This window comes from Macrotis lagotis, chromosome 3, assembly GCF_037893015.1.
Source record: "Macrotis lagotis isolate mMagLag1 chromosome 3, bilby.v1.9.chrom.fasta, whole genome shotgun sequence".
In the NCBI taxonomy this organism is placed as follows: domain Eukaryota; kingdom Metazoa; phylum Chordata; class Mammalia; order Peramelemorphia; family Peramelidae; genus Macrotis; species Macrotis lagotis.
In genome coordinates this window covers 238,441,557-238,467,840 of record NC_133660.1, presented here as the reverse complement: position 1 = coordinate 238,467,840, position 26,284 = coordinate 238,441,557, and the positions used below count along the sequence as shown (strand labels likewise).

Genomic DNA, 26,284 nt, shown 5'->3' with positions numbered 1-26,284 from the left:
AAATTTTTCCAGCTTCACTAAAAACCGCAATGTGCCATACTAACTTATTTAATTTTTTGACATTTATTTCTAAATAACAATAGTGAATAAAGCATAGGGTAAAAAGATTTGAATGTCAAGCAAAGTCACAAGGTAACTAGTACAATCAAGTATCATGAGAATTCTCAGGGGGGCATGGCTAGGCGGCACAGTGGATAGAGTGCTGGTCCTGGAGTCAGGAATACCTGGGTTCAAATCCGGTCTCAGACACTTCATAATTAACTAGCTGTATGGCCTTGGGCAAGCCACTTAACCCCATTTGCCTTGCAAAACCCTAAAAAAAAAGACGATGATGAAGAAGAGGAAGGAGGAGGAGAAGAAAAGTCTGAAGGATGAGGGAGGACTATGAAGTGATGCTTTCCACATTTTATTTTCAAACTTTTTTCTATTAATGTAAAGAAAGCTTGCTAAACCATCAGTGAAGTGATTGAAACTTCTTGGTAAATTCAATGATCTTGCCAAACTGACTCCTGGAACTTTTGCTCTTACCAGCATCTGCTCACAAGCCCTATGCTACATTCCCTCATCTCCACCTCACCTAGCTGGAATCCTAACAATCTTTCAAAGTCCAGTTCCAATGCTATTTTCTCCACAAAGTTTTCATTTACCTTCCCAGCTAGGGCTGAGATCTCTTTTAGCACTCTTTTGGAACCTTACATTATTGGATATTTATAATCAATTTTATTATAGCAGTCAAGAAGCAGAGTATAAAGACTGTGACAGACATCTGAGATAAAGAAAAAAATCAAATAGGTTCTGCTTTATGCATTTTTCTAACATCTGCACGAAAGTTTTTTCAAACCTGCAAAAAGGCAGTTAGAAGTGGATAGAAGCCTGAACTTGGAAGACAAAAATACCTGGATTCAAGCGCCATCTCTGACTATGCACAATTTATCTGAACCTCAGTTTTCTCTTCTTCCTCAAGAATGTTATTTCAAAATGTCAAGAATTTCTATTCCAACTCTTGATTCAAAAAAAGATAGTGCCTTGCCCTTAGCAAGTTTACTTAATAGTTAAATGTTTATAAAACCCTCCTCACTTAAGAATTCTGTGAGATAGATATAATGCAATTAATATTACCCCAATTTTCTTTTTCAACTGTGATTTCATCAGTGTAAGTAATGAAGTGCAAAGAAGTTAAATGACTTCTATGTCAAAAAGCCAATAAATGAAGGCTAGTAGGGCTTTCCTTTGAGTCCAATGTTTACTACAATATAATTGCATTTGTCTCTCATAATATCAACAAGTCACTGTAAGTCTTTCAGTATCTCCAAATAACAATCTGCAAAAATAAAATTTCTGACATGTTCACCTACTTTCTAGTCACATGTTAACTGATTTCATCTGCAAGTGGGGATAACAATTGCAAAATACTATCACTTCACAGATTAATCCTTATTCTTCTAAGAGTAAATAATAGACTTGTCAGCTCTTCAAGGAAATATTTTCTTTTTTCTCTATTTCCTATGCCTGGCAAAAATAAAAAGTTGGCAGTTAATTTCTTCTCCTCTCATTCTTTTTAATAACTCCCACCTTAAAGAAAGGTATTCTTTGTGAAGTCTCTATCAAGACAGGCAGCTAGATAGCTCAAAGGATAGAGAGCTGGGTCTGAAGTAGGGAAGATCTGAGTTCAAATCTGACCTCAGATACTCAATAATGTGTATCTGGGCAAGTCACTTAACTTCTGTTTGCCTTAATTGGCTAGAGAAGAAATGGGAAATCACTTCAGATTCTTTGTCAAGAAAACCTCCAGTCAGTATAATCCACAGAATCAGTTTCAGATATAATAGAATGACCAAACAACAACAAAAAATATCGAGGTGTACATACAGACACCATTACATATGCTAACACTAAAGTATGTTACCATTTGATCCTTATAAGGGAAAACTATACAGACTTCATTAAAGACATTAAGATGATGAATCAGCTGTAAGTTAGCAGCTTTTCAAAGGATCATAGGATTTAGAGCTAAAAAGAATCGCAAATCAACTGGTCCAAACCTCTTATTTTACACACAAGGAAATTGAAGCCCAGAGATTAAGTGACTTGCCCAAGTTCACTAAGTTCCTAAGTATCAAAGCTCTATGTTCTATGCCAGGGGATAAAAAAAAAATAAAGCTTTCTACTCTTTATGGAGCTTAGGAAGACTCATCCTCCTGAGTTCAAATCTGGCCTCAGGGGCAGATAGATGGCAGTGGATAGAGCACCAGCCCTGGATTCAGGAGGACCTGAGTTCAAATCTGTCTTCAGACACTTAATAATTATCTAGCTGTGTGACTCTGGGCAAGTCATTTGACTGCACTACAAAAAAACAAAAACAAACCAAATCTAGCCTCAGACACTTCCTGGCTGTGTGACTCTAGACAAATCACTTAACCCTTTCTGCCTCAGTTTCCTCATCTACAAAAGGATCTGAAAAAGGAAATGACAAACCATTGCAGAGCCAGATAGGAATAAACACAACTAAACAACAAAATCTATTTTTTTTACTTAGCCAGTAAAATGAAGCTATTTTGAAATTTACAGCAAATGCTTAGCAAAGGTTTTTTCATTCATTTCCTCCACTAAGTTCCACAAAGGCAAGTACTAAGTCTAGCCTTATAAGTCTTAATAAATCAGTATTTGTTGAAGTGAAACTTCAGGTGTGGAATTACAGACAACATACATTTACTAAGCACTTGTATGTTGCAGTACTTTCTAGATGCTGGAGATAGCAATAAAAGCAAAACTATCCCTGCCCTTAAGACTTTTAAATTTTATCATACAATGTACATGCATGTATAAATATATACAAAAGAAATTGAAGGTTTTTTAGGAGGGGGGGTGGATTAAAGAAAACTCCATGGCACAGGTGGCTCCTTGAGCTGAATTTTTAAAGAAACAAGGGATTTCAAACGGGAGAGCTGAGGAGAGAGTGCATTCTAGGCATGGGAGAAAGTTGGTCAAAGTATAGAGATGAAGTGTCAGGAGATAGGTGGTTTGAGGTGGTTTGGGGTCAGATTTTAAAGACTGCCAAGTTAAAAATTCAATCCAAACAAGTATTAAGTACTTCCTAGGTGCAAGACAGGTTGAGATTAGAAACCTATAAGTTGTAGTTTCCTGATTCAGTGTTATTTCCAGCAAACCACTGCGGCCTTGCAGTTTGGTTCTCTTCTATCACCAATTCAGAAATGATCATAAAAGTAGTTTCAAAAGTATTTTTAGAATAGGCATAGACAAAATTTTATCCTGTAGAGAAAATGTCAAATGGTAACTGCATTTGTCTTTTATCAAAATTAATGAAAAAAATGAATATAACACTACATTACAGTTGAGTTTCTTTCTTTCCAAAACAGGATTTGTCCAGAACAAAATATCACTTCCTCATTTTTACTATTATTCAAGTCTCTAATGAAGATTATCTAAGTGCTTCCAAAATCTTTCCAGTTGATGAACGCATTAAGCAAAATCATGGGAAACTGACCAGAAAAGGTTAAAAAGCAGAGGGGTAGAACTGATAGTAGATATAGACTGACAGATAAGGGAACACATTCTACCAGTTTTTCAGGTTAAAAAAAAAAGGAGCAATAAACTCTCAAAAAAGATGCAAACCTTAAATGTCAACTGGGTCACAAAATCCAGGCAGGTTGCCAAAAATTCTTTGACAAAGATGAGGATTCAGCAGTGTTCAAAATATTCAAAAGCCACTGAGAGGCAGCATATTATAATAGAAAGCTGACTAGACTTAAAAAGGACTGGGTCTAACTTCTATGATTCTAATCAAGTCCCTGCTCTTCCCTGACTCTTGTTTTCCTCATTTTATAGCTAATTTTATTCTTGCCTCCCCCAATTCACAGGATTATTAAGTCTTTATAAATCAAAAAGTATGGTTAAATATCAATTATTGTCATTACAGGAATAAAGCATCCTTAGTTTAGCCAGCAGTCCGTAGGACTGAGTTTTAGGCAAACTAAAAATGAACGGAATTTAACCAAATATTTATGAGTTCTATAGAATATAAGCTTCTGTTAAAATTTAAGAGACTTCCATTTGTGTAACAGAATAACCTGAATTCAGTGCCAGAATGACTAAAATATAGAAAGCTTTCCTGCAGATCACTGGCCTCAAATCTTTCAAATACAACTGGACTGCAAAAGCTTCTACTCCAGTTGATGGATGAGAACTGGAAGAGATCGAAAAGGTCACCTAATTCACCCCCTTAGAAACTGAAGATCACCTGCTGAGCCACTTCTTCCCGACTGTCTCCTAGACAGACTGGCTCTAGCCCACCTTTCCAGCCCCAGTCACCTTCTTGCAGTCCCACACCCTGGTCTCTCTCCACTGGCTCTCTTCACACTTGCATCCTAGCTGTCCCCCACATCTGCAATGTTATCCTTTCTCTTCAAATCTCTGGTTTCCTCCAAAACTCACGTAAGCACCATCTTCTAATGTTGCCCTTTTCCTAGTCTTCCCCAATTACTAGTTAGTGCCTCCTCAAAGGTTACTTTGTATCTACTTTGTATTTTAAGCTTCTCTGTTTGCTGTCTTCCCCAACAGAAAATAGATGGAGCAGGGATCCTTTTGCTTGTCCTGTTGTGCCCAGTGTTCAGGGCTAATTAAGAGACTCAATATTTCTATGTTAAACTAAATTTGACAGATTGTATTAGCTATCTAGTCTACCTTTCCCCCTCATCTCCTCTTTAAATTGCTAAATCTACAGTTTTAAAAACAATTAAGATTATAATATTGAGACAAAGGTTTTTTTAAGGACCAAAAAACCTGTTGTTTAAGCAGATCAATAGTCACATTAGAAATTCTTTCCATCTTGACAGCTTTGCTTGACCGAGGTGACTTTGAGAAACTCAGAAAATGAAGAAATAACCCTGAGCTTTTGTATGACAGCACTCTCAAATACACTAGAGTTAACAAGGTTGGAAAATGAACCCTAGGATCTAATATTAAAATGGAAACTGTTACAGTGCTGCAAACTAAATGCTTTGCTTGAAAGTTGAAGCATCTTGAGGTCAAGGATCTCTAATGTTCTCTATCTAGTATTCTAGTATTACCATGGACTCCTCTAGAGTTGGCAAGGTGCTTCGGCACAGAAAAAGATCGGTCTGAAGAATTGAAATGGGAAGTGCTCTCACTTTTTCAGGGTATAATAGGAGATTCAGTTTTTTTGACTTATTAACACTGACAGATATTGAAAATATTATATTGGGAGGATAATGCTTGAGCCAACCTACCTTCTAAGTTTGTTGTCAATTGTCTATTGGACATCTACAACTGGAGATAGTCATCTATAGTCATCTCAAACTCAACTGATGAGTCAGTATAAATGATTCACCCAAGGCCATAGAATCACTGAAACGAAGAATGCTATCTAACATAGTATTCCTTTGAAATAGAAGCCGAGAAAGAAAATAAATGAAAGCTCTGGGCATACAGAAACCATGCCTCACACACACACACACACACACACACACACACACACACACACATACACACAGTCCCCCCCCTATGTTTAAGGAATGCTGCTTTATGAATGTTCAGAAGTTTAGTAAAAGGAGTAAAAATATGGTCCTATAATATTACATAAAGGGTTTATTACTGAATGTCACCAATATGATTTCCTGATGCTAATTCATTAAAAAGAGAGATGTGGGAGTAAGAAGCAGGTAAAGCAATGGAGCATCTTTCAGAGCTCTTTGACCCTAGCAACCTCCAAGATCTCACAGAGCAGGAGTCATCCCCATCCTAGGGATGGGAGAATCGAAATCATTGCCCAAGGTCACGTAGCCCATCCACGGTGGGGATAACGCCCAGGACCCGGGCCCCCAACCCCGGCGTCTCTGGATCCACAATGGCGAAGCTGCCGGGGGAGGGCCGGTCAGAGGTCATCGGTCCACCCAGAAGCAACAGAATGCACACCTGTAGAGTTGCAGCCTGCCGGCTGTGCCCGGTCCCGCTTGCCATCTCTACCAAGCATCCTGGGCAGGGACGCGGCGCGCTGGGGCCACTTGACAGGGGCAGGGGAGGATGCGCCCCTGCCCGGGCCGGGCCCAAGCCCCGGCCCCCTTCCTGGGTGACGTTGCTGGCCGAGCGCCCCAACGTGGCCGGCAGGGGTCCGGGCCGGCGGCCGGCGAGGCCCGGGCCATGTGTCCGGGCGGCCGGGGCAGCCCCGCCTCAGGGGGAGCCCTCCCCGCCGTGGCCGCCTCCCCGGCGCCGCCTCAGGCCCCAGGCCCCGGGCCGGGCCCAGGCGCCGCCTCTCCGGGCCGCGCGGACCGCCGCCCTCCCGCGTCCGCCGCCACGGGCCCGCGGCACCCCCCGGCGCTCCTCGGCGGGGCCTCGGCCGCAGCCCTCAGTCCGACTCCCCGCCAGGCCCCGCGGCGCCGCCCGCTCCGTACCTCATTGAGCTGGCGCTCGGCGGCCTCCCGCAGGGCTGGGTCCATGGTGCCCCGCAGGGCCTCGATGATCGTGTTGGGGTCCATGGCGGGCGAGCCGGGGGCAGGGGGAGCGCTCGGGGTCGTGCTGGGCCGCGGGTAGCGCCGCTCGCTGCGCACATGGACCCGCCGCGCTCCGCAGCGGCAACCGGCGCGAAAGGAAAGAGAAGCGCCAAGGCCCCGGATAGAGCCTCTTCTCCGAGGCGGGGAGGCGGGAGCCGCGCGGGCCACTTCCGCTCGGCGCGCCCGCGCGGAGAGCCCTGGGAGTTGTAGTCCCTCAGCTCCCCCCCCCCCCCCCGGCAACGACCCACGTGGCTTAGGCGCACCTCTAGGCGCACAGTCTCAGAGAAAGAAGGGTTGGGTAGAGGACATGGGGAGGTTCTCCACTTTTTCCTTAGGGGTTTATTAAGGTGTTCAAAGATACCTTGATTCTCCTCTTAATTAAGTGTGGAGAGAGTCCTGAACCAGGACTTAAGACACGAGTTCAAATGTAGCCTCTGACTGAAACTGTGACCTCTGGGCAAGTGGCTTAACCTTTGTCTGCCTCGGTTTCCTCATCTGTGATGGGGGAATAATAATGGTACCTACCTTCTAAGGTTATTGTAAGGATCAAATAAAATAATATTTGTAAAACAGTTTGCAAATCTTAAACCACTCCATTATTATGCTTATTTTTACATTAACAGAGATAGATCACACCATTCTAATGCTACCCAATAACAGATATAGAGAACACCATTATAATCCTGCCCAATTTCTTAGGGTTGTTGTTCATCATCTCCAATCACTTGGATGTCCTCTAGACATCTCAAACTCTAGGTGACCAAAATAGACCCCTCTCCTCTTTCAGTCCTTTGAAGACCAATACCTTCCTGTCAGACACCCAGGTTCACCCACTTCATCCCTTCCCATCCTCTCACCCCCACATCCAATCAGGTTTCAAGTCCTATCAGTTCTACCTCTTCCTGGCCATTTTCACAATGGACCTGGTCAAATTACCACCCTGATCAAGTCATAAACATGCACCACGCTGAGAAGTTTGCCGTTATCTAGCTAGAGAGTTTCCCAATACTCCAAAAATAAATCTGACTTTTTTTTTTAAAGCAGGGAACCTAAGTCTTGATATAGTATGAATTTCCAGACAGCCAAGCCAAACTTTTTAAAGAGACATTGAACTTTTGGTCATTTAGGAAAAAAAAACAACTGGAAAATTCATTTCCAAGGAGAAGAAAACCAGCAACTCACCATTGCTGGACTCCCTATAATAATCCAGTTTTAATAGCATTTCAACAATAGTAAGTCCTTTGAGCTCCTTGGGTGGATCTCTGTGGAAGAAGGCCCGGGAAAAATATAGATGAAAATACTACAAAATGAAAAGGCAGGGGAAAGATGCTGACTTGGTCAGATGAAGGAAATAGCTTTAAATAGGGTCACATATCCATTAAATGCTTTTTAATTTGATATTCAAATTATCTGAATTAAGTATTATGAGAATAGCTTCCATCAACAACTTCTGTGTCTCCCTCTGCTAGGGACTAAGGGATACAAAAACAAAGCAAAACTTTTCCAGAACCTCAGGAAGCTCCTTTGAGGAGAAATGAGACATAGATAGAAAATTCAGTTCAAAAATATATACAAAGGAATGACTGATGGGGAGTGCATCATGGAAGTGGAATAGGAATAGTGATAGTTAGTTTGAGACTTGAGCTGAACTTTTGACGAAGTTAAAAATTCTAAGAGATAAAATAGAAAGCTTGGAGAATAGCCTGGTAATAGACTATTAACAGGATAGGCTGACAAGCCTGGCTATACCATAGAATATTTAAGGAAGAATAATGGTACAGTAAGTCTGAAAATGTAGACTGTGATCAGATTGTGCAGGACTTAAAAAAAAAAATGAAACAAATGAGTTTGCTCTTAGAAACAAGAAGGAGCCACAGGAGCTTTCTGAGCAATGGAGGGACTTGTGTTTTAAGAATATCGGGGCAACTAGGTGGTACAGTGGATAGAACACTGGCTCTGGAGTCAGGAAGACCTGGGTTCAAATCCTGCCTCAGACACGTAATAATTACCTAGCTGTGTGACCTTAGGCAAGTCACTTAACCTCATCGCCTTAATAAAGTAAAAAAAAATCAAAGAATATCACTTGTCAATTGTGTAACGGATGGGTTGGGGTCCCGAAGAACTAGGATGCTCTTGCAAAAAGTGGTGAAGGCTTGATGGGTATTTAAATGGAAAAAAAGGCGAGGGGGGTGATATGATGGGAAGATAGAACTGACAAATCAGTGGACAAGTTGGTTGGGTGTGAAGAGTAAAGGAGAAGAGAAGGGGAGGAGGCCACTATGAATCTGGATGACTGAAAGGAGTGATGCTCTCAGACATAAGATAGAAGGAGGAAAATGGGATAATGTCTTCTATCTCAGATGGCTTGAGTGTGAGATGTCTCAATGGATATCCAAATGGTCATGTCCAATAGGCAGATTTTCCACAATAAATCTTGAAGCACAATTATTGCTTTTTTACATAATATATAATATGACTATGTCTAGAGAAGGTAACTAACAAGTGAAGAATAAAAATGATTTGTCTGAAGTTAACATTATTAGCAAGTGTCATACATGAAACTAATTAATACTAATTCCAGCAATTCTCCTATACCATTTTACCGACTATTTTTTGTTTTAAGAAAAATTAGTCTCTTTGAACTTCTCAGATGAGAAAAAACCTAGAGATAATGAAACTCCTTTAGGGAAAAAAAATAGTTGAAAATTGAAGGGCATTTCTTCCCCTTTATTTTTGGCTTTTTCTCCTTTTCCATTTACCTTCAAATTCCTTATCTTTTCTGATTTCCTCCTGCAACTAGTACCTTCCTCCTCAAATTACATCCCTTTACCACCACAGAACCACTATTGAGGTACTAGGATCTGTCAAATATTCTCCCGCTAAAAGGCCCCTAACTCTAAACTCCTTCTGTAACACCCAGTTCAGTACCAGGAGAACCTGGCTCTCAACAGGAAGGGCAAAACTCTTTTCCCCAAAATTTTCTAGTTCATTTAACTCCCACTCTGGAAGCCCTGGGGAAAAATCACTTAAAGTTCAAATTGGACTCATTTCTCAAGTTTTCACAGAAAATAGAGAGTAGAAAAGTACTCCATGTAACCCTCTGATCAGTTATTTCAGAACTCGTATTTATTTCTTCCATGCAACATGATAAAAGCACAAAAGACAAGCACCTGTTCACAAAGACTTAACTATATAGCAGTCACCTTATAACTCCTATTCTATTCTCCCAGAAGGTTGACCCTTAAAATATTAAAACAGGAAGCACTTAATGGGGTTCCTTGTTAAAAACAATTCCCTCGAACTCCAGGGGCTCTGGCAAGCCAGGTCAGAGGTTGTGCTTTTCCTCTAGTCATTCAGAAATAGCCAAGAGCCCCTCTAGCCTTGCTGCAATCCAACCTCACCAAAGACCTTTGATGTATATTATCTTCCCTTGGTAGATTATAAACTTTAGGGCAGCTAGGTGGTTCAGAGGATAGAGCACCAGCCCTGGAGTCCAAAGGACCTGAGTTCAAATCCAACCTCAGACACTTAATAATTACCTGGTTGTGTGATCTTGGGCAAGTCACTTAACCCCAGTGCCTTGCAAAAAAAACAAAAAACAAAGATTATAAACTCCTTGAAAGCAGTGACTGGTTTAGCTTCTTGTTCTTGAATCCCCAACACCTAGAACAGTCCAAAGAATATGTGGTGCATAATACATTGATTTATGAGATTGATTGAAAAGAAAGCAGCTACTTCTTGTTCCCAGGTGAGTAACTTAACCTCTCTGAGACTCAATTTACTCATCTATAAAGAGAATTGGACTAGAGGAACTCAGACTCACTCTTAGATCAGTTCTGGCTAGGTGGATTGTGGAGTCAGAAGTCCTGAGTGACGTTGGGCAAGTCATTCAATATCTGTTAATCTCTGCTTCTTCATTTGTAAAATGGGAATTTATAACAGCAATTACCTCCCAGGGTTATTGTGAGTATTAAATAAGATAATATTTGTGCTGATACATAGTTGGTGCTACATAAATAGCTATCATTAGGGCAGCTAACTGGACACTACTTTGGGCCTGAAATAATACCCGAGTTCAAATTTGGCCTCGCATAATTGCTAGTCATTGACCTTAGGCACTTCACCTTGTTTGCCTCAGTTTTCTTACCTGGAAAATTAACTGGAAAAGAAAATGGCAAACCATCTCCAGTGTCTTTGCCAATTAAACCCCAAAAAGGATCATAAAGAGTCAGACACAACTAAAATGACTGAACAAAAAAATTAATATTACTCTATGAAATCCTAAGGAATCTAGTTTGATGCATTTTATGGAAGTAGTAGTACTTTTACCTTACCAAACCCAAAAGGTAACCAGTAAACAGGTCCTAGTTAAGATAGTTGTTTGTCATTCATGCTCTAAGAATATCTTCACTTCTGGGAGAAGCTTAAGAAGCAAAGAGTAATATAATTGCTTCCAGGGTGATTGTAAGAGGATTTCTATAGTTAAGGTCAAGAAAGTATGTGGAAAAATTGATCTGTCACTGGGTCATCAGAAAAGCAATAGGAACAGGGAAGGGCCATAACTATTCTCAAAGGAGCCAGCAGGACCTCATAGATCACATAGTCTAACCTTTCATCCAGTACAGAAATCCCCACTCTTTGGTGGACTTCAGAAAAGCCTAAGAAAGACTTGTATGTACAGATGCTGAATGAAGAGAACAGAACCAAGAGAACCTGGTATACATGAACAGCAACACTGTGAGATAACAGGTCCTTGAAGCAGTTCAGATATCAAAGACAATCCAGAAAGATCTATTATGAAAAAATGCCATCCACATCCAGAGAAGAAACCATGGAGTCTGAAGGCTGAGCAACGCATACTATGTTCACTTTTTGAAACTTCTTTTATGTTTTTTTTCTTTCTTTTTATGTCCCCCCCACCCCTTAGTTCTAATTCTTCTTTCACAACACAACTAATATAGAAATATGTTAAACAAAATTATGCATATACAATGTTTTTCAGATTGCTCCCTGCCATAAGGAGAGGGATGAGAAGAAAGAATAGTAGAAAAATGGGGAACTCAAAAGTCTGCAAAAAGATAAATGTTGAAAACTATCTTTGCATGTAATTGGAAAAAATTAAAAATAAATAAAAATAATTTTTAAAAAATCCCCCCAACATCTCTCTCACACAGATGACTGACCATTTAAACCTTTCCCCACCCACAACCAAAAGATGCAACGGAGGAATATTTTTGCCCTTCTGGAATTTGAAGCTCATTTCTGTCCAGAAGTTCATGCCTTGGAGTAAGTAGACCCAAAGTCTATAAATTAAAACCATCCAACCAACCAGAGCAGGGGTCAAATGCCCTGGGAGAGTCTTCAGGGTAACCCTCCCACTGTCTCTGTGTAGATTTGCTTGATCTGCTGCCCACAACAGAGGAACAGACACCATTTAAAAGTGAATTCCCCTTCTAAGCCTTCAGTAAGTGATGGGAAAAAATATTTTCCCATAAAGAAATGCTCCTTTTTCCATATGAATTAGAGTGGCTGTGGTGGACCCTAGAATCAAATCAAATCTGTCTCCTCTTGTACAATGAAGCCCCTTACCACCCTTCTCCTCCAAAACTTTGCCCCATCTATTGTCCCTTTCTTTTAAGTAAACTTCAATCTCTCCCTCCCCTCAGGCTCCTTAAACTCTGGCTTCAAAGATATCCTGGGTTCCTAAATCCTAAAACAAACAAGAAAATCCTTACCCATCCCTGCTCTTCTAATCTATCTGTCCATCTCCCTGCTCCCTTTCTCTGCCAAACCTTGAAAAATGAGTAGTCAGGACAGCTTGGTAATGCAGTGGATAGAGTCAGGAGCCCTGAAGTCAGGAGGACCTGACACTTGATAATGAAGCAGTTGTGTGACCTTGGGAAAGTCACTTAAAAATTAAAAGAAAAAAGTGAGTTACACTTAATTTATGTATTTTCATATTTCCAATTTCCATCTTGTTCTCTTGTCAGTTTTCACCTCTCCTTAACCATTCTGCCAAAATTATTGGATCCAGGGTCATAACTCCCTTTTTGATCTTCTGCATCATTTGACACTGTTGATCATTTGTTTTCTATATACAATATATACTACGCAATAGTAGTTTCTACTTATCATTTTTTGTAATGTTTTGAATTTTACAATTTCCCCCCACCCTCCCTTCCCTCCCCCAACCCCCCACAGAAGACAGTCTGATAATCTTTACATTGTTTCCACACTATACATTGATCAAAACTGAATGTGTTGAGAGAAAAATCATATCCTTGAGGAAAAAATAAAATATTAGAGAGAGCAAAATTATGTAGTACATAACACAACTTTAAAAAAAATTGAAGGTAATAATCTTTGGTCTTTGTTTAAACTCCACAGTTCTTTCTCAGGATACCGATGGTATTCTCCATTGCAGATTCCCTAAAATAGTCCCTGATTATTGCACTGATGGAGTGAGCAAGTCCATTAAGGTTGATCATCACCCCCATGCTGCTGTTAGGGTGTCCGATGTTCTTCTAGTTCTGTTCATCTCACTCAGCATCAGTTCATGCAAATCTTTCCAGGCTTCTCTGAAAATTCCATCCCTCCTGATTTCTTATAGAACAATAGTGTTCCATAATGTACATATACCACTCTGGATCTTAATAAGTCTCCCTTTCTTTGACTTCAGTCTATCAATAAATATTTATTAAATTTCTGTTATATGCCAGACACTATTCTAAATGATGAGAATACAAAAGAAAGAGGGAAAGAAAGATAGAAGAAAGAAAGAGGAAGGAAGGAAGGAAGGAAGGAAGGAAGGAAGGAAGGAAGGAAGGAAGAAACAAAGAAAAGGAAGGAAGGGAGGGAGGGAAGGAGGGAGAGAGTGAGGGAGAGAGTGAGGGAGGAAAGGAAAGGTAGGAAGAGAAAAGAAAAGGAAGAAAAAAGAAAAACGTCCCTGTCCTCAAGGAGCTCACACTCTAATGGGAGAGATAACACACAAACTCTCTACAAATAAGATACAGACAACATGTGTCTTTCATTCTCAAAGAAAACCTCAGGGAGGTGATGCCAAGGCAAACAAGAGAATTGGATTTAATAGAAGGGGTGCTGTGCTAAATCACTTTCTCTAACAGGGCCATTTGAGTCAGATTGACTGGAGATGGCCCTGTAAGCTAGGCAATAAGTGTCTTGCCCAAGGTCATACAGTTAAGATATAGAAAAACAGGATACAGACTGCATAGAATGGAGATAATTAATTACTAGAAAAGGCTCGAGTCTTAAGAGGGGAAATGTAGAAAGAGTTCTTTAAGAAAGTAAAATTTTAGTTATGACTTGAAAGAAAATTGAGTTGGGAGATGAACTATGAGAACCAGCTAAGAGGCCAGTGTTACTGAAGTGGTCAATGAATTTCAGTGAAAGATTTTGCCCCCTGGTATGGACTAAGAAAATCCCTGCCTCAGGCACAAGATAAACCACTATCAACAAATAGATCCCAGCTTTAGTCTGAAAGGATTAAGTTTTTATTGCTACCACCCCCATCAAAGTATACCTAATTACTTCATTTTCCTGCTCTACCACTTCACTTTTGATTTGCTTGTCTTTCTTGAGAAAGTTATCCCCCCCTCTTGGGGAGCATCATCCCCCAAATAAACTCCATTCCCTATACCGGTTCTTTCTGCTTATACCCGGATGGCTAGTCTCCCTTTGGGAGGTCAGCCTGCTCTGCAAGAAGCGATTCCCCAAACAGCACTATACCCTTCTTTAGTACATTTTGTCTCAAGGGGGCTGCCGCAGCTAATCTTTACTTCCCTTAGCTTCTTCTAATCACAGCAATAATTAAATAAACCTTTTTTTTTGGGGGGGGGTCCCTAAATTGTTCTGGGTTAGAGGCAATCTTTTAAATGAATTCCTTCACTTTTGCTTGAATCTCTGAAAACTTTAGCCAATCACATTTCCAGGGAACATCACAGGTCCAAAGAGCAGACTGGGGCCGCTAGGTGACCTAGTGGATAAAGCACTGGCCTTGGAGTCAGGAGTACCTGGGTTCAAATCTGGTCTCAGACACTTAATAATTACCTAGCTGTGTGGCCTTGGGCAAGTCACTTAACCCCATTTGCAAAAACCTAAAAAAGAAAAAAAAAGATAAAAGCAGACTGGAAAGCTTTGAGGAAATCAGATTATTAAAGGTTTTGAATGTCAAATAGAGAATTTTTGTATTTAATTTTGGAGGAAGTGATGATGATGTTTGACCTTCATTCTCTGAGAAGAACATGGCATCAGAGAGGTGATGCCATGACAAGCACATGAATTGGATTTGGTGGGAAGCAGTGTGCTAAGTCACCAACTTCACTTTCTCCTCAAGAGTCATCTGGGTCTAGAGGTCAGATATGAATCAGGATGGTTGGAGATAGCCCTGGATGTAAGGCAACCAGGGTTAAGTGACTTGGCCAAAGTCACACAGCTATTCATGTCAATTGTCTAAGGCCATATTTGAATTTAGGTCCTCCTGACTTCTAGATTTATGATTCCATCTAGCTAGAAGAGATAATAGGAAGTCACTGTAGTTTACTGGCTGGAAGAGATGATAAGAAGTAAATGTAGTTGACTGTATGAGAAGGTAAGGAAGAAACATGAGCAGATGTGCTTCAGGAACATTTTTCTACCAGCCTTCTCTTCTTTCCCTCCCCCTACCCCATAGCAGCAAGCAATCTGGTAAAATTTGTACAAGTGCAACCATGTAGTACTTCATTCTCAATGAGGACTAATGACATTGGGTGATATTTTGACTTTCGAGTGAATTGATTTAATTGAATTTAATTAAGACAGAACTGTGTAAAGCCCCACTCCCTTCTCTACTCATCAGAGACCATTGGCAAGAGATAAATCAAGACAACTAGACCTTTTTTTTTGCAAGGCAATGGAGTTAAGTGATTTGCCCAAGGTCATACAGCTAGGCAATTATTAAGTGTCTGAGGCCAGACTTGAACTCAGGTCACCCTGACTCCAAAGCCAGTGCTCTATCCACTGTGCCACTTAGCTGCCCCTACTTGACCTTTTTTAAAGTAAGGTTTTTCCCAAATCTCAAATTTGTCTGAATAGTGAGTAATTTGCATTGGAGTAGAACCCAATTTTTCCATGCCATAATAGAATATTGGCAAGACTAAGAGAAGGAAGAAATCTGATAATTCAATCAAATGAAGTATCTCTTGAGTTTGCCTTTCTACCAGGCTGAAAAAAGAATCCTTAAAAGTGGTAGCTAAAGAACTAATGAATGGTTAGATAGATAGATGAATAGAAAGACAGATGTAATAGATAGATGATAGATAGATAGATAGATAAATGGATAGATGGATAGATGGATGAATGTATAGACAGATATAGACAGACAAAGAGAGACATTGGTAGGTAGATAGATAACCAGATAGATAAAATGATCATTTGTTAGTTTTTTACTATGACAGGCCCCTTGCTTAGCACAAGACAATCAAAAATCATGCACATCTCACCAGATTGATCTTCTCAATACAGCTCTGATAGTGTCATTCCAGCTGAAAACAATGTGACTAATATAAAAAATATATTTTTCATTATTATAAAGAATAATCCATATCAAATTACTTGCCATCTCAGGGATGGGAAAGGGGAAGGAGGGAGAGAATTTGGGACTTACATTTTTTTTAAATACTAAAATTTGTGTTTCCATGTAATTGGAAAAAGAAAATTATAAAAATAGAAAGAAAATAAACAGTGACTTCCTCTTGACAGTAAGATAAAAATGCAAATACATTAGTTTAATATTCAAGAACTGGGTGGTATGTGGAATAGAGTTACCAGAACTGGAGAACTAACTTCAAATTTCAAATCTGCCCTCACATACATACTAGTTGTGTAACCCTGGGCAAGTCACTTGACTTTGTTTGCCTTAGCTTTTTCATCTATAAAATGAACCAGAACACTTGGCCAAGAAAACTGCAAAAGGTGTCAAAAGAATTAGGCTGCAGCTTAATTCTCTGAACTTACCTTACAAGACTCACCCCCCCCAACACACACACACACACACACACACAGACATCTAAAGTCCAAGCCAAACCCACACCCACTTAAGGTTATGCCCCCAACAATATTCCTTCTTTCATCTTATTATCTTCACCTATTGCAAGAACTTAGCTATTCTTCAAGGCCCAGCTAGGGTATCACATCCTCTTTGGAGTTTTCCTTAATCCTTAGAGCTGAAAGTTAATTCCTTCCTACTCTGATTTCTAATAGTTGTTTTGTTGTTGTTCCTTCCTTTTGGAAGAAGACTGGTGACATCATAAAGTGATGCCAATGAATTGGATTTTAAGAGAGAGAGTTGCACAAAGACTCTTCCTGAGACAACAAAGTCCGATTGTAAGACAAAAGTCAGGACAACTGACCATGGCTGGAGCTGCAGAGGATGACCATGGCTTCTTTGATGTCTGACCAAGCTCTTAGCCTTCCACAGGACCAACTTCAGCCACCTTCATCACCTTACCCATTGAGTCAGAGGAAGTCTTCACATGCTTGGGGCAGACATCCCCCTAGCTCACTCACAGGTTTGAAGCCTGTTGTTTTACCCTCAACCTGGTTTAGCCTGTCTGCTAGGGTGTGGTTGCTGGGCATGATACAGCTTCTGGGAGCTGAGGCTGAGAACGGGGTGAAGGGTGGACACCAAACGTAGATGGGTAGCCCTGAAAACGGCTCTGCAAGCCCTGGACCCCATACATTCCATGGTCACAAAGCCTTAATCCACAGAAGAAGGAAATGGTAAAACACTCTAATGTCTTTGCCATGAAAACTCCAAATGGAGTCATGAAGAGTAAGAAGAGGCTGGAAAATGATTGAACAACAAAAGTCACCTCAAGAGGATGTGTGCTTCAGAAAAGTGAAAAGTGAAAAAGTGCTTCAGACATACATGTGACTGCTATTCTTCATCTTTGTATTCCTCTCAATCCTGGTTAAACCCATTACACAAAACTGCCTCTCAATAAATAATGAATTAAAACAAGATCCCCATACCCAAAATAGCCATAGTTAACTCTCAATTTCTTCTTGGTATTATAGAAGGTTTAGCTCCCACAGTTTCAACTTTTATTATCTCTATGTAATAATTCTTAGATCTATTTGTCCAGCCCTAACCTCTCTTATGACCTCTAGTCTTATTTTTCCCCTTATTTTAAGGCAGTGGGGTTAAGAGTGACTAGCCCAAGGTCACACAGTTAATCAATTATTAAGTGTTTGAGGTCAAATTTGAACTCAGGTCCTCCTGACTCCAGGACCAGTGCTCTATCCACTGTGTCACCTAGCTGCCCCTGACCTTTTAAATCACAGATGTTTCCGGGACATTTCAAATATCTCCACCATATATATATCCCCCAAAACTCATTTTTGGAAAATCTCATAGTCTTGCAACCTCCAATCATCTTCTGCCCCTCATTGGAGGGTGGAACCATTTAATTCCTTTATCTTAGGTAATAGGGAAGGGGCAGGACAGACATCTCCTTCATAACTCACCCCCTTATACTTTTCAGCTTTTTTTTAGATCATAAATTCCTTGAGGGAAAAGACTGAATTTTTCATATTTATATTCCCAGGACATATAGTAGTCACTTAATAATGTTTATTGATCATTTTTGACAGCAGCTACTCTTTGTGGTAGCAAAGAGATGGAAACCAAGTGGGTATTCTATCAACTGAGGAGTATTTTAAAAACCTTTGAAAGAAACCAGCTAGTTGGCAGAGAGGGCAAAGAACCTTGGACCTGGAATCAGAAAGACCTGATTTAAAATCCAACCTCAGTTAGTAAACTGCCTCAATTTCTTCAATTGTAAAATGAGGATTATAGAGCACCTGTCTCCAGGGATTGTTTTGAGGATGAAATGAAATAGTAGACACTTAATAAATGATATTACTTTCCCCCTTTCCTTCTAGGAGATCTATACTGGCCAGATCATATCTGGACTGCTATGATGACTTATGGGGACCACATTTTGGGGACATTTCAGGTATAGGGAAGAATATGACCCAAGGCACATAGGCAGATGGGTTGTTGGGTTTGGTGACCTAGAAGATAAGCATGCTTGTGGAGGGAACAAGGAAATATATCTGGAGAAAGCAACATGCAGCCAGTTTTTTTAAGAACTTTCATTTCTTCAATTCAATTCAATTGGATGAGCATTTAAGTATACTATATGTGAGGCATTATGTATGCCAGAAACTGAGATTACAAAATGTAAATATCACAGGTGGAGGGTGGGGAGAGGGGACCATGTGGGTGCCAGAACTGAGATATTTATTTGGTTATCTAAGCTAAAAGAAGCAAGGGTGGGGGAGAGGGCAAGAAAGGGAGAGGAGGGCAAGGTAGCATGTGTGGGTCTTATGGTATATGTGTATGAGACCATAGCACAGCAGGGGAAAGAGGAAAGTCATGCCCCAATACAGCCTCATTTACTCATCTGTAAAATGGGGGGATTAAATCAGCTCTAAGCCTGTTCCAATACCAGATGGGTTATATTATGAAATTCCAAAAGAACAATACAGTTCCAGAGATAAGATAAACCTAAATCAGCCAACATCAAACAATAGAAGGCTGGAAAAGGCAAGCCTCCATCAGGTAGAATAGACAATGGGGTCATTGTTCAGTGGGTGCTGCTGGTCTGGGAAAGTCCCTTCTAGTGCTGAGATACAAATTTGGGAGTTATAGCCAAGGGTGACATAAATTAACCTCTGGGGGTGAATATAATGGCTAAGAGAGAGATTATGGAGGGAGAAAAAAGAGAGCCTCATAGAACCCCTAATTTCTGATGAAGTTTTCATGGTTCAGATGATGAGAGGGATTAAAACAAAGGAGGCAGCAAGGGAGCAGGAGGAAACTAGAGAGAGCTTAGCATCCCTGAACATTTCTTCCCCCTTATTCCTGGCCTTCTACAGCTTGGGGAAGGAGGAATCAACTTGTTCCTTCCCCCCCACCCACTTTGCCTCCCACAGCCTCAGGTTTCTCACTCATAAATGGTGGGGACTAGACTGTATATATCTCTGTCATCTCTTTGATCTCTGACTAAATCCTGGTTTATAGATAATTAAATTGAGATAAATGGAGGTAAAGTGAATTTATCAGGTCCAGGTCAACTCCTTCCTTTCTATACTTAAGGCGCTTCCTTCTCCTTGACCCCCAAATTGAGAAAAAGAAGTCTTTGTGGGGCAGCTAGATGGCGTAGTGGATAAAGCACTGGCCCTGGGTTCAAATCTGATTTCAGACACTTAATAGCTGTGTGGCCTTGGGCAAGCCACTTAACCCTGTTTGCCTTGCAAAAACCTAAAAAAAAAAAAGAAGTCTTTGTAACAAATTTAAAATCAAGTAAAATAAATCCTCACATTGGCCTTGTCTGAAAATGTATTTCTTATTTCACATTACTATTCTACTAAGAGGAGAGTAACCTATTTTATCATTAGTCTTCTGGAATCCCATTTTGTCACTGAAAAACTTGAAAACTTTAAGTTTTTCAGAGTTGTTTATAATATTGAGATTGTGTAAACTGCTCCCTTGCTTCTGTTCAATTCACTTTGCATTAGTTCATACACATCTTCCCAGGTTTCTCTAAAACTATTCCTTTCATTATTTCTTATGCTATAACAATATTCCATAATCTGATCGGCAATTCTGCAATTGATGAGAAGCTCCTTTTTTTTTGAAAAATTTCTTTGTTGCAACAAAAATGGCTGGTATAAATGGTTTTTGAACATATGGGTTCTTTTCCTTTTTATTTGATATTTTTTGGGGATAGGCTTAGTGGTAGGGTATTTGCATTTTAGTGATATTTTTAGGGAATAGTTTTAAATTGCTTTCCAGAATGGCTAGACAAGTTAACAACATCATTAATAGTCTTTCAAAATTGCCATTTTTCTTTTTAGGTCATATGTATATTTATGTTTAAGAGTGTATGTGTGTGTGTGTGTGTGTGTGTGTGTGCACGCATGTACGTGTGTGTGTGGGTATACAACATAGTCAACTCACTCTTGTGCCCTTTGTGGATGAATACACACACACACACACACACACACAAATATATGTATATTCTTCCCTTTTTAAATGAATTATGAAGAAAGTGAAGTTCAAATATTGACCAATAGCCCCCTATTTTCCTCTCCACTGTAAAATCTCTTCCTTGGGTGCTTCTTTTATGTGAGAAAATTTTCCCCATTCTATTTCTCCCTTCCCGGTTCTTTCAGAATATCACTCTTTCTCACCCCTTCATTGTTTTTTTGGGGAAGAGTATTGCAATATAGTTGACTCACACTTGTACCCTCTGACTATGTAAACTAACTTTAACTGCGCTAATAATGATAAAGTTCCTAGGAGTTTCTTCCCATATAGGAATGTAAACAGTTTAATTTTGAGTCCCTTATGATTGCTCTTTGCTATTTATCTTTTTTTATGCTTCTCTTGTCATGTTTGAATGTCAAATTTTCTTTTTTTTTTAACAAAGGAAATTGAATTTATTTGATTTGTTTAAAAAGTAAGTCGAACTAAGTCCACCATTTTGGGCGTAATGGGAATGTGCTGGGAGAACTGAATTGCTTAGTAATTGTGACTTCCTAGAGTTCTTCTGAAGATTGTAAAGAGACAAAAGTTTATCTGAGTATATAGAACAGTTATTTTCATACTTCTGCTTCCTCCTCTCCCCTTCCACATGTTTCCTTGATCTATTTTTTTATTTACATTTTTATTTATTTACACATTACTAAAATAGTCCTGATGTAAGTAAGCATAATCTCTCCTCCCCCCATAAAAATAAAAAAACTCACAAGAAATAAAGTGAAAGAAAGAAAAAAAATATGCTACAGTCTTTTCATAATCATCAGCTCTGTCTCTGGGATGGATCACATTCTTTATCATAAATCTATCAGAGGTTATTGCCATAATTTTCCACAGTTACTGTTGCTGATTCTAATTCCCTCCACCCAGTCCTCCCCATCACCACTTTTTATGTTTTCTTTTTCTTTTCAATCTGTCCTTCTTCAAAAAAGTGTAATGTGGGGCAACCAAGTAGCACAGGGGACAGAACACCAGCCCTGAGGCCATGAGACCACAAGCCCACATTCCACCCCTGAGACCCAGCAACCACCTAGCCTGGGCAGGCCATCCAATCCTTCCACCTTGCAAAAAGTAAACAAAAACTGTATTGTATCTAAACACCCTCTCCCATGATCTACCCCCTCCTCTATCACCTACACCCCCACCCCTCCCTGTCCCCTTTGCACCCATTCCTTTCCTCTCCCTTTTCCTCTACACTATTGAGTGAGTATGTTATTTCCACTTTGAGTCACTTCTGATGAGAATGAAGGATCCCTCATTTTCCGTCACCTTCTCCCCATCCACTCCATTGCAAAACCTTTTTCTTGACTCTTTTACATAAAATATCTTAGCCCATTCTACCTCTCTTTTCCCATTCTCCCAGTATATTCCCTTTTCACCTATTGACTTCATCTTTGTAATACATTCTACCTTCATATTCAACTCTTTCTTATGCCTCATCTATTAAAAAAAAAAAAACCTCCTTCTACCTGCTCTAATAAAAGAGAAGGTTTACATAAGTCCTCTTCCTATGTAGGAATACACACAGTATGGGGTGGCTAGGTGGCACGGTGGATAGAGCACCAGCTCTGGAGTCAGGAGTACCTGAGTTCAAATCTGGCCTCAGGCACTTAAAAAATACCTAGCTGTGTGGCCTTGGGCAAGCCACTTAAACCCATTGCCTTGTAAAAACTTTAAAAAAAAAGGGAATAAATGCTGTTCATCATCATTAAGTCCCTCATAATTTACTCTTCTCCTCCACCCTCTCTATGCTTCACCTGAGTCCTATACTTGGAGAACAAACTTTCTGTTCAACTCTAGCCATTTCAACAAGAACATGTGAAATTCTCCAATTTCATTGAAAGTCCACGTTTCCCCCTGGAAGAGGATGTTCAGTTTTGCTGGGTAGTTGATTCTCGGTTTCATTGCAAGCTCTTTTTGCCTTCCAGAATATTATAGTTCAAGTCATTCGAACACTTAATGTGAATGATGCAAAGTCCTGTGTGATCCTGACTGTAACTCCACAATATTTGACTTGTTTTCTTCTGTTTGCTTATAGTATTTTCTCTTTGATTTGGGAGTTTTGGAACTTAGCTATAATATTCTTGGGGATTATTATTTTTTTTTTTTGGTCTCCTTCAGGAGATCAGTGGATTCTTGCAATTTCTATTTTACCCTCTGCTTCTCAGGAAATTTTCCAGGAGAAAATCTTTAAAAATATAATCAATGCCCCTTTTCCTGATAATGACTTTAAAGTAGCTCAATAATTTTTAAATTGTCTCACCTGGATCTGTTATCTAGGTCAGTTTTTTTCTCTCCATTTTTTTTTTACAAGGCAATGGGATTAAGTGGAATGCCCAAGGTCACACAGCTAGGTAAGGATTAAGAGTCTAAAGCAGGACTTCAACTCTGAGCATCCTGACTTCAAGGCCAGTGATCTATCCCTAGCTGCCCCCAGTTTTTTTTTAATGAAATATTTCATATTTTCAACTAGTTTTTCATTCCTTTGGTTTTGCTTAATAGTTCTTGATTCCTCAAATAGTTATTGGCTTCCTTTAGCTGCATTCTATATATTGAGGAGTTTTTTCCTCCATAGAGCTTTCTTATCCCCTTTTCCATCTGGTCAATTTTGATTTTTAAGCTATTCTTCTCAATAGTAGCTATTTGGATGTTTGTTTTTTTTCGGAACAGACCTAAACTGCTTTTTAACATGTTGTTTTCTTTGGGATTTTTTGGTGTCTCCTTCACCTAGCTGCTGACTTGGTTTTCATGATTTTCCTGGATCCCTCTCATGTTTCCTCCCAGTTTTTCCTCCACCTCCCTTACTTGATTTTCAGAATTCTTTTTGAGTCCTTCCATATCCTGAGCCAATTACTATTTTTCTTAGAGGCTTTGGATACAAAAACTTGGACTTTGACATCTTTTGAGTTTGTGTTTCAATTCTCCATGGGATCAAAGTAATTATCTAAGGTCAAGTTGCTTTTATTTTCTTTGTTTATTCATGTCCTTAACCTGTGCCCTGGTTCTGGGGTCCTTCCCAACATTTTAAGTTCTTATTAGGACACAAACCCCCACCTTCAGGGACATCAATTCTTTTTGTTAAAATGTTTATATAAGGCAATGACGATATGTTACTTGCCCAGGGTCACACTGTTTGTTAGGTAAGTATTAAGTGTGTGAGGCAGGACTAGAATTCAGGTCCTCCTGACTCCAGGGCTGGGGTGCTATCCACTTGGGGATCTCAATGCTTTTGATATCTTATGAGAGGTTCTGACCGCTCTCCTGCCAGTCCGGTCCCTGGATGACCACAAGCGCTCCCTCTGCCTGGAGTTGTGAGGAGGGTCGTGTCCCACTATGGGGGAACGGGGACCCGGAGGGCGACCGGGATGTAAACACGGAAAAGACGGAATCTGAATGTGGAAAAAGCCACAAGGTCCTGAGGCCTCACCCGTCTCCCCCTGCCCTTTCCCTCCTGGGGGCCGAGCACGGGGCCGCCGGGTCGGGGTCCGGGCCGCATGGAGCAGGAGCCGACACCCCAGGGAGCCCGAGGCTGGAGCCCCCGGGCCCGGCCACACGGCCGCCCCCCCCAGCCCGAGGAGCAGGGCCTCCCCGGGGCCTTGCGGCTTACCTGCGGCTGCAGCACCGCCTCCCTGCACCTGGCCATCTCCTGCAGCCGGCGGAGCCCCGGGGCAGGCTTCTGGAAGCTTCTGGAGGAGAGCTCCGGAGCAGCCTCCTCTCAGGCGGCCATCTTGGCTCTGCTCCAGCCCCGCCCCCAGCCTGGGGGGGGGGGGGCTCCCGGGGCCTCAGCAGAGGCTGCTCTGCCCCGCCGCTGCGCCCCCTGGAGGCCGCCCCCGGCGCTGCCCGGGCCTCCTGCTGCCGCCCCCTCCTCGCCTCCCTGCCCCGAGCCTGGCGCCAAGGGCCCCACTGGCTCCTGGGGGCTTCACAGACCTTCTGGGACCCGAGAGTCTGCATTTGGGTCCTAAGAGCCTGCCGGGGCTGATGCGGGATCTCTTTCAGGAGGGGAGCAGGCACGGGCCCGAATTCTCTTTTAGCCTCTAAATCCAAGCTATCATGGAGGATCTCTAGAGATATCATGTTTAGATGCTTTCTTTGCCTGTGTTCCTTCCAGTAGTCCTATAATTCTTCTTTTTTTTTACTCCGAAATTTTTAAAAAATTTTTTTACTCTTATCATTTTCATTTGAAATTTTTTTATTCCTATATTTCTTTTTCAAATAAAATATTAAAAGACATTTATTTATTTTTTAGTCCAATACTTCTTCATTTAACTCTCCTCATGCCATTGTCCCAGTCAGTTTTTGTTTCCTTTGAGATATTTCACCTTTTCTCCTTTGTTTTTCCTTCTTTTCACTGTTTTTTTTGTCTCTTAATTCTCAAGGAGTCATTAATTTTCCATTTCCCAATTCTGCTTTTTAGGGATTACTTTCTTATTAAGCAAGATTTCTTTTCCCCAAGTTTTACAACTACTGTTTCTGACAAAGGTCTCATTTCTAATATATACAGAGAACTGAGTCGTATTTTTTTTTTAAAAAAGCCATTCACCAGTTGAAAAATGGTGAAAGCATATGCAAAGGTTATTTACAGATATGAAGAAAAAAGGAATCCATAATCATATGAAAAATTGCTCTAAATCATTACTTCTTAGAAAAATGTAAATTTAAACATCTCTGAGGTGCCACCTCACACCTCTCAGAGTGGTCAATATGACCAGAAAGGTCAATGATCAATGGTGGAAGGGTTCTGAGAAATCCTGGACACTAATGCATTATTGGTGGAGCTCTGAACTCATCCAACCTTTCTGGAGAGAAACTTGGAATTACGACCAAAGGGCAACAAATATGTGTATAGCTTTTGATCCAGCAATATTACTACTGGGTCTATACCCTGAAGAGATGATGAAAAAGAGGTAAAAACATCACTTGTCCAAAAATATCCATACCAGCCTCATTTTTGATGGAAAAGATTTGCAAATCAAGTAATGTGGTATATGTATGTCATAGAACACTATTGTTCTATTAGAAACCAGGAGGGATGGGACTTCAGGTAACCATGGAGGGATTTGCATGGACTGATGCTGAGTGAGATGAGCAGAACCAGAAAAACACTATACACCCTAACAGCAACATGGAAGTGATGATCAACCTTAATGGACTCACTCATTCCATCAGTGCAACAATCTGGGACAATTCTGGGCTGTCTGCAATGGAGAATACCATCTGTATCCAGATAAAGAGCCGAGGAGTTTGAACAAAGACCAAGGACTATTCCCTTCAATTTAGAAAAAAAAAAAACGGATTTTGTATTGTCTGAGTTTGTTATCTCTTATACTTTATGGCTCTTCATTAAGGATATGATTTCATGGAGTGGAAAGGAGGCATAGTGGATAGAGTACCAGCCTTGGAATCAGGAGTACCTTGGGTTCAAGTAACCTCAGACACTTAATAGTTACCTAGCTTTGTGGCCTTTTACAAGTCACTTATCCCCATTGCCTTGCAAAAAAAAATATGATTTCTCTCTCATCACATTTAATTTGGATCGATATACAACATGGAAACAATGCAAAGACTGACAAATTGTTTTCTGCAGGGGAGTAAGGAATTAAAATTGGGGGAAAAATTCTAAAATCAAAATAAATAAAATCTTTAATTAAGAAAG

General features: G+C 40.4%; 1 protein-coding gene across 4 annotated transcripts in view; it reads right to left on the bottom strand.

Moving 5' to 3' along the window:
- Positions 1–24,289, bottom strand: part of IPO7 (importin 7) — a 61,549-nt gene extending 37,260 nt beyond the window's left edge. Inside the window, exon 1 of one of the 4 annotated variants that reach the window (XM_074230280.1) lies at positions 24,239–24,289. In XM_074230280.1, the coding sequence (XP_074086381.1) occupies positions 24,239–24,274 (36 nt within the window). In that variant the 5' untranslated portion in view covers positions 24,275–24,289. Of the gene's footprint in view, positions 1–5,952; positions 6,013–6,428; positions 6,612–24,238 lie in introns of those variants that run through there. The other 3 variants (XM_074230278.1, XM_074230277.1, XM_074230279.1) reach the window with 3 other exon arrangements.
- Between the last annotated feature and the right edge of the window lie 1,995 nt (positions 24,290–26,284).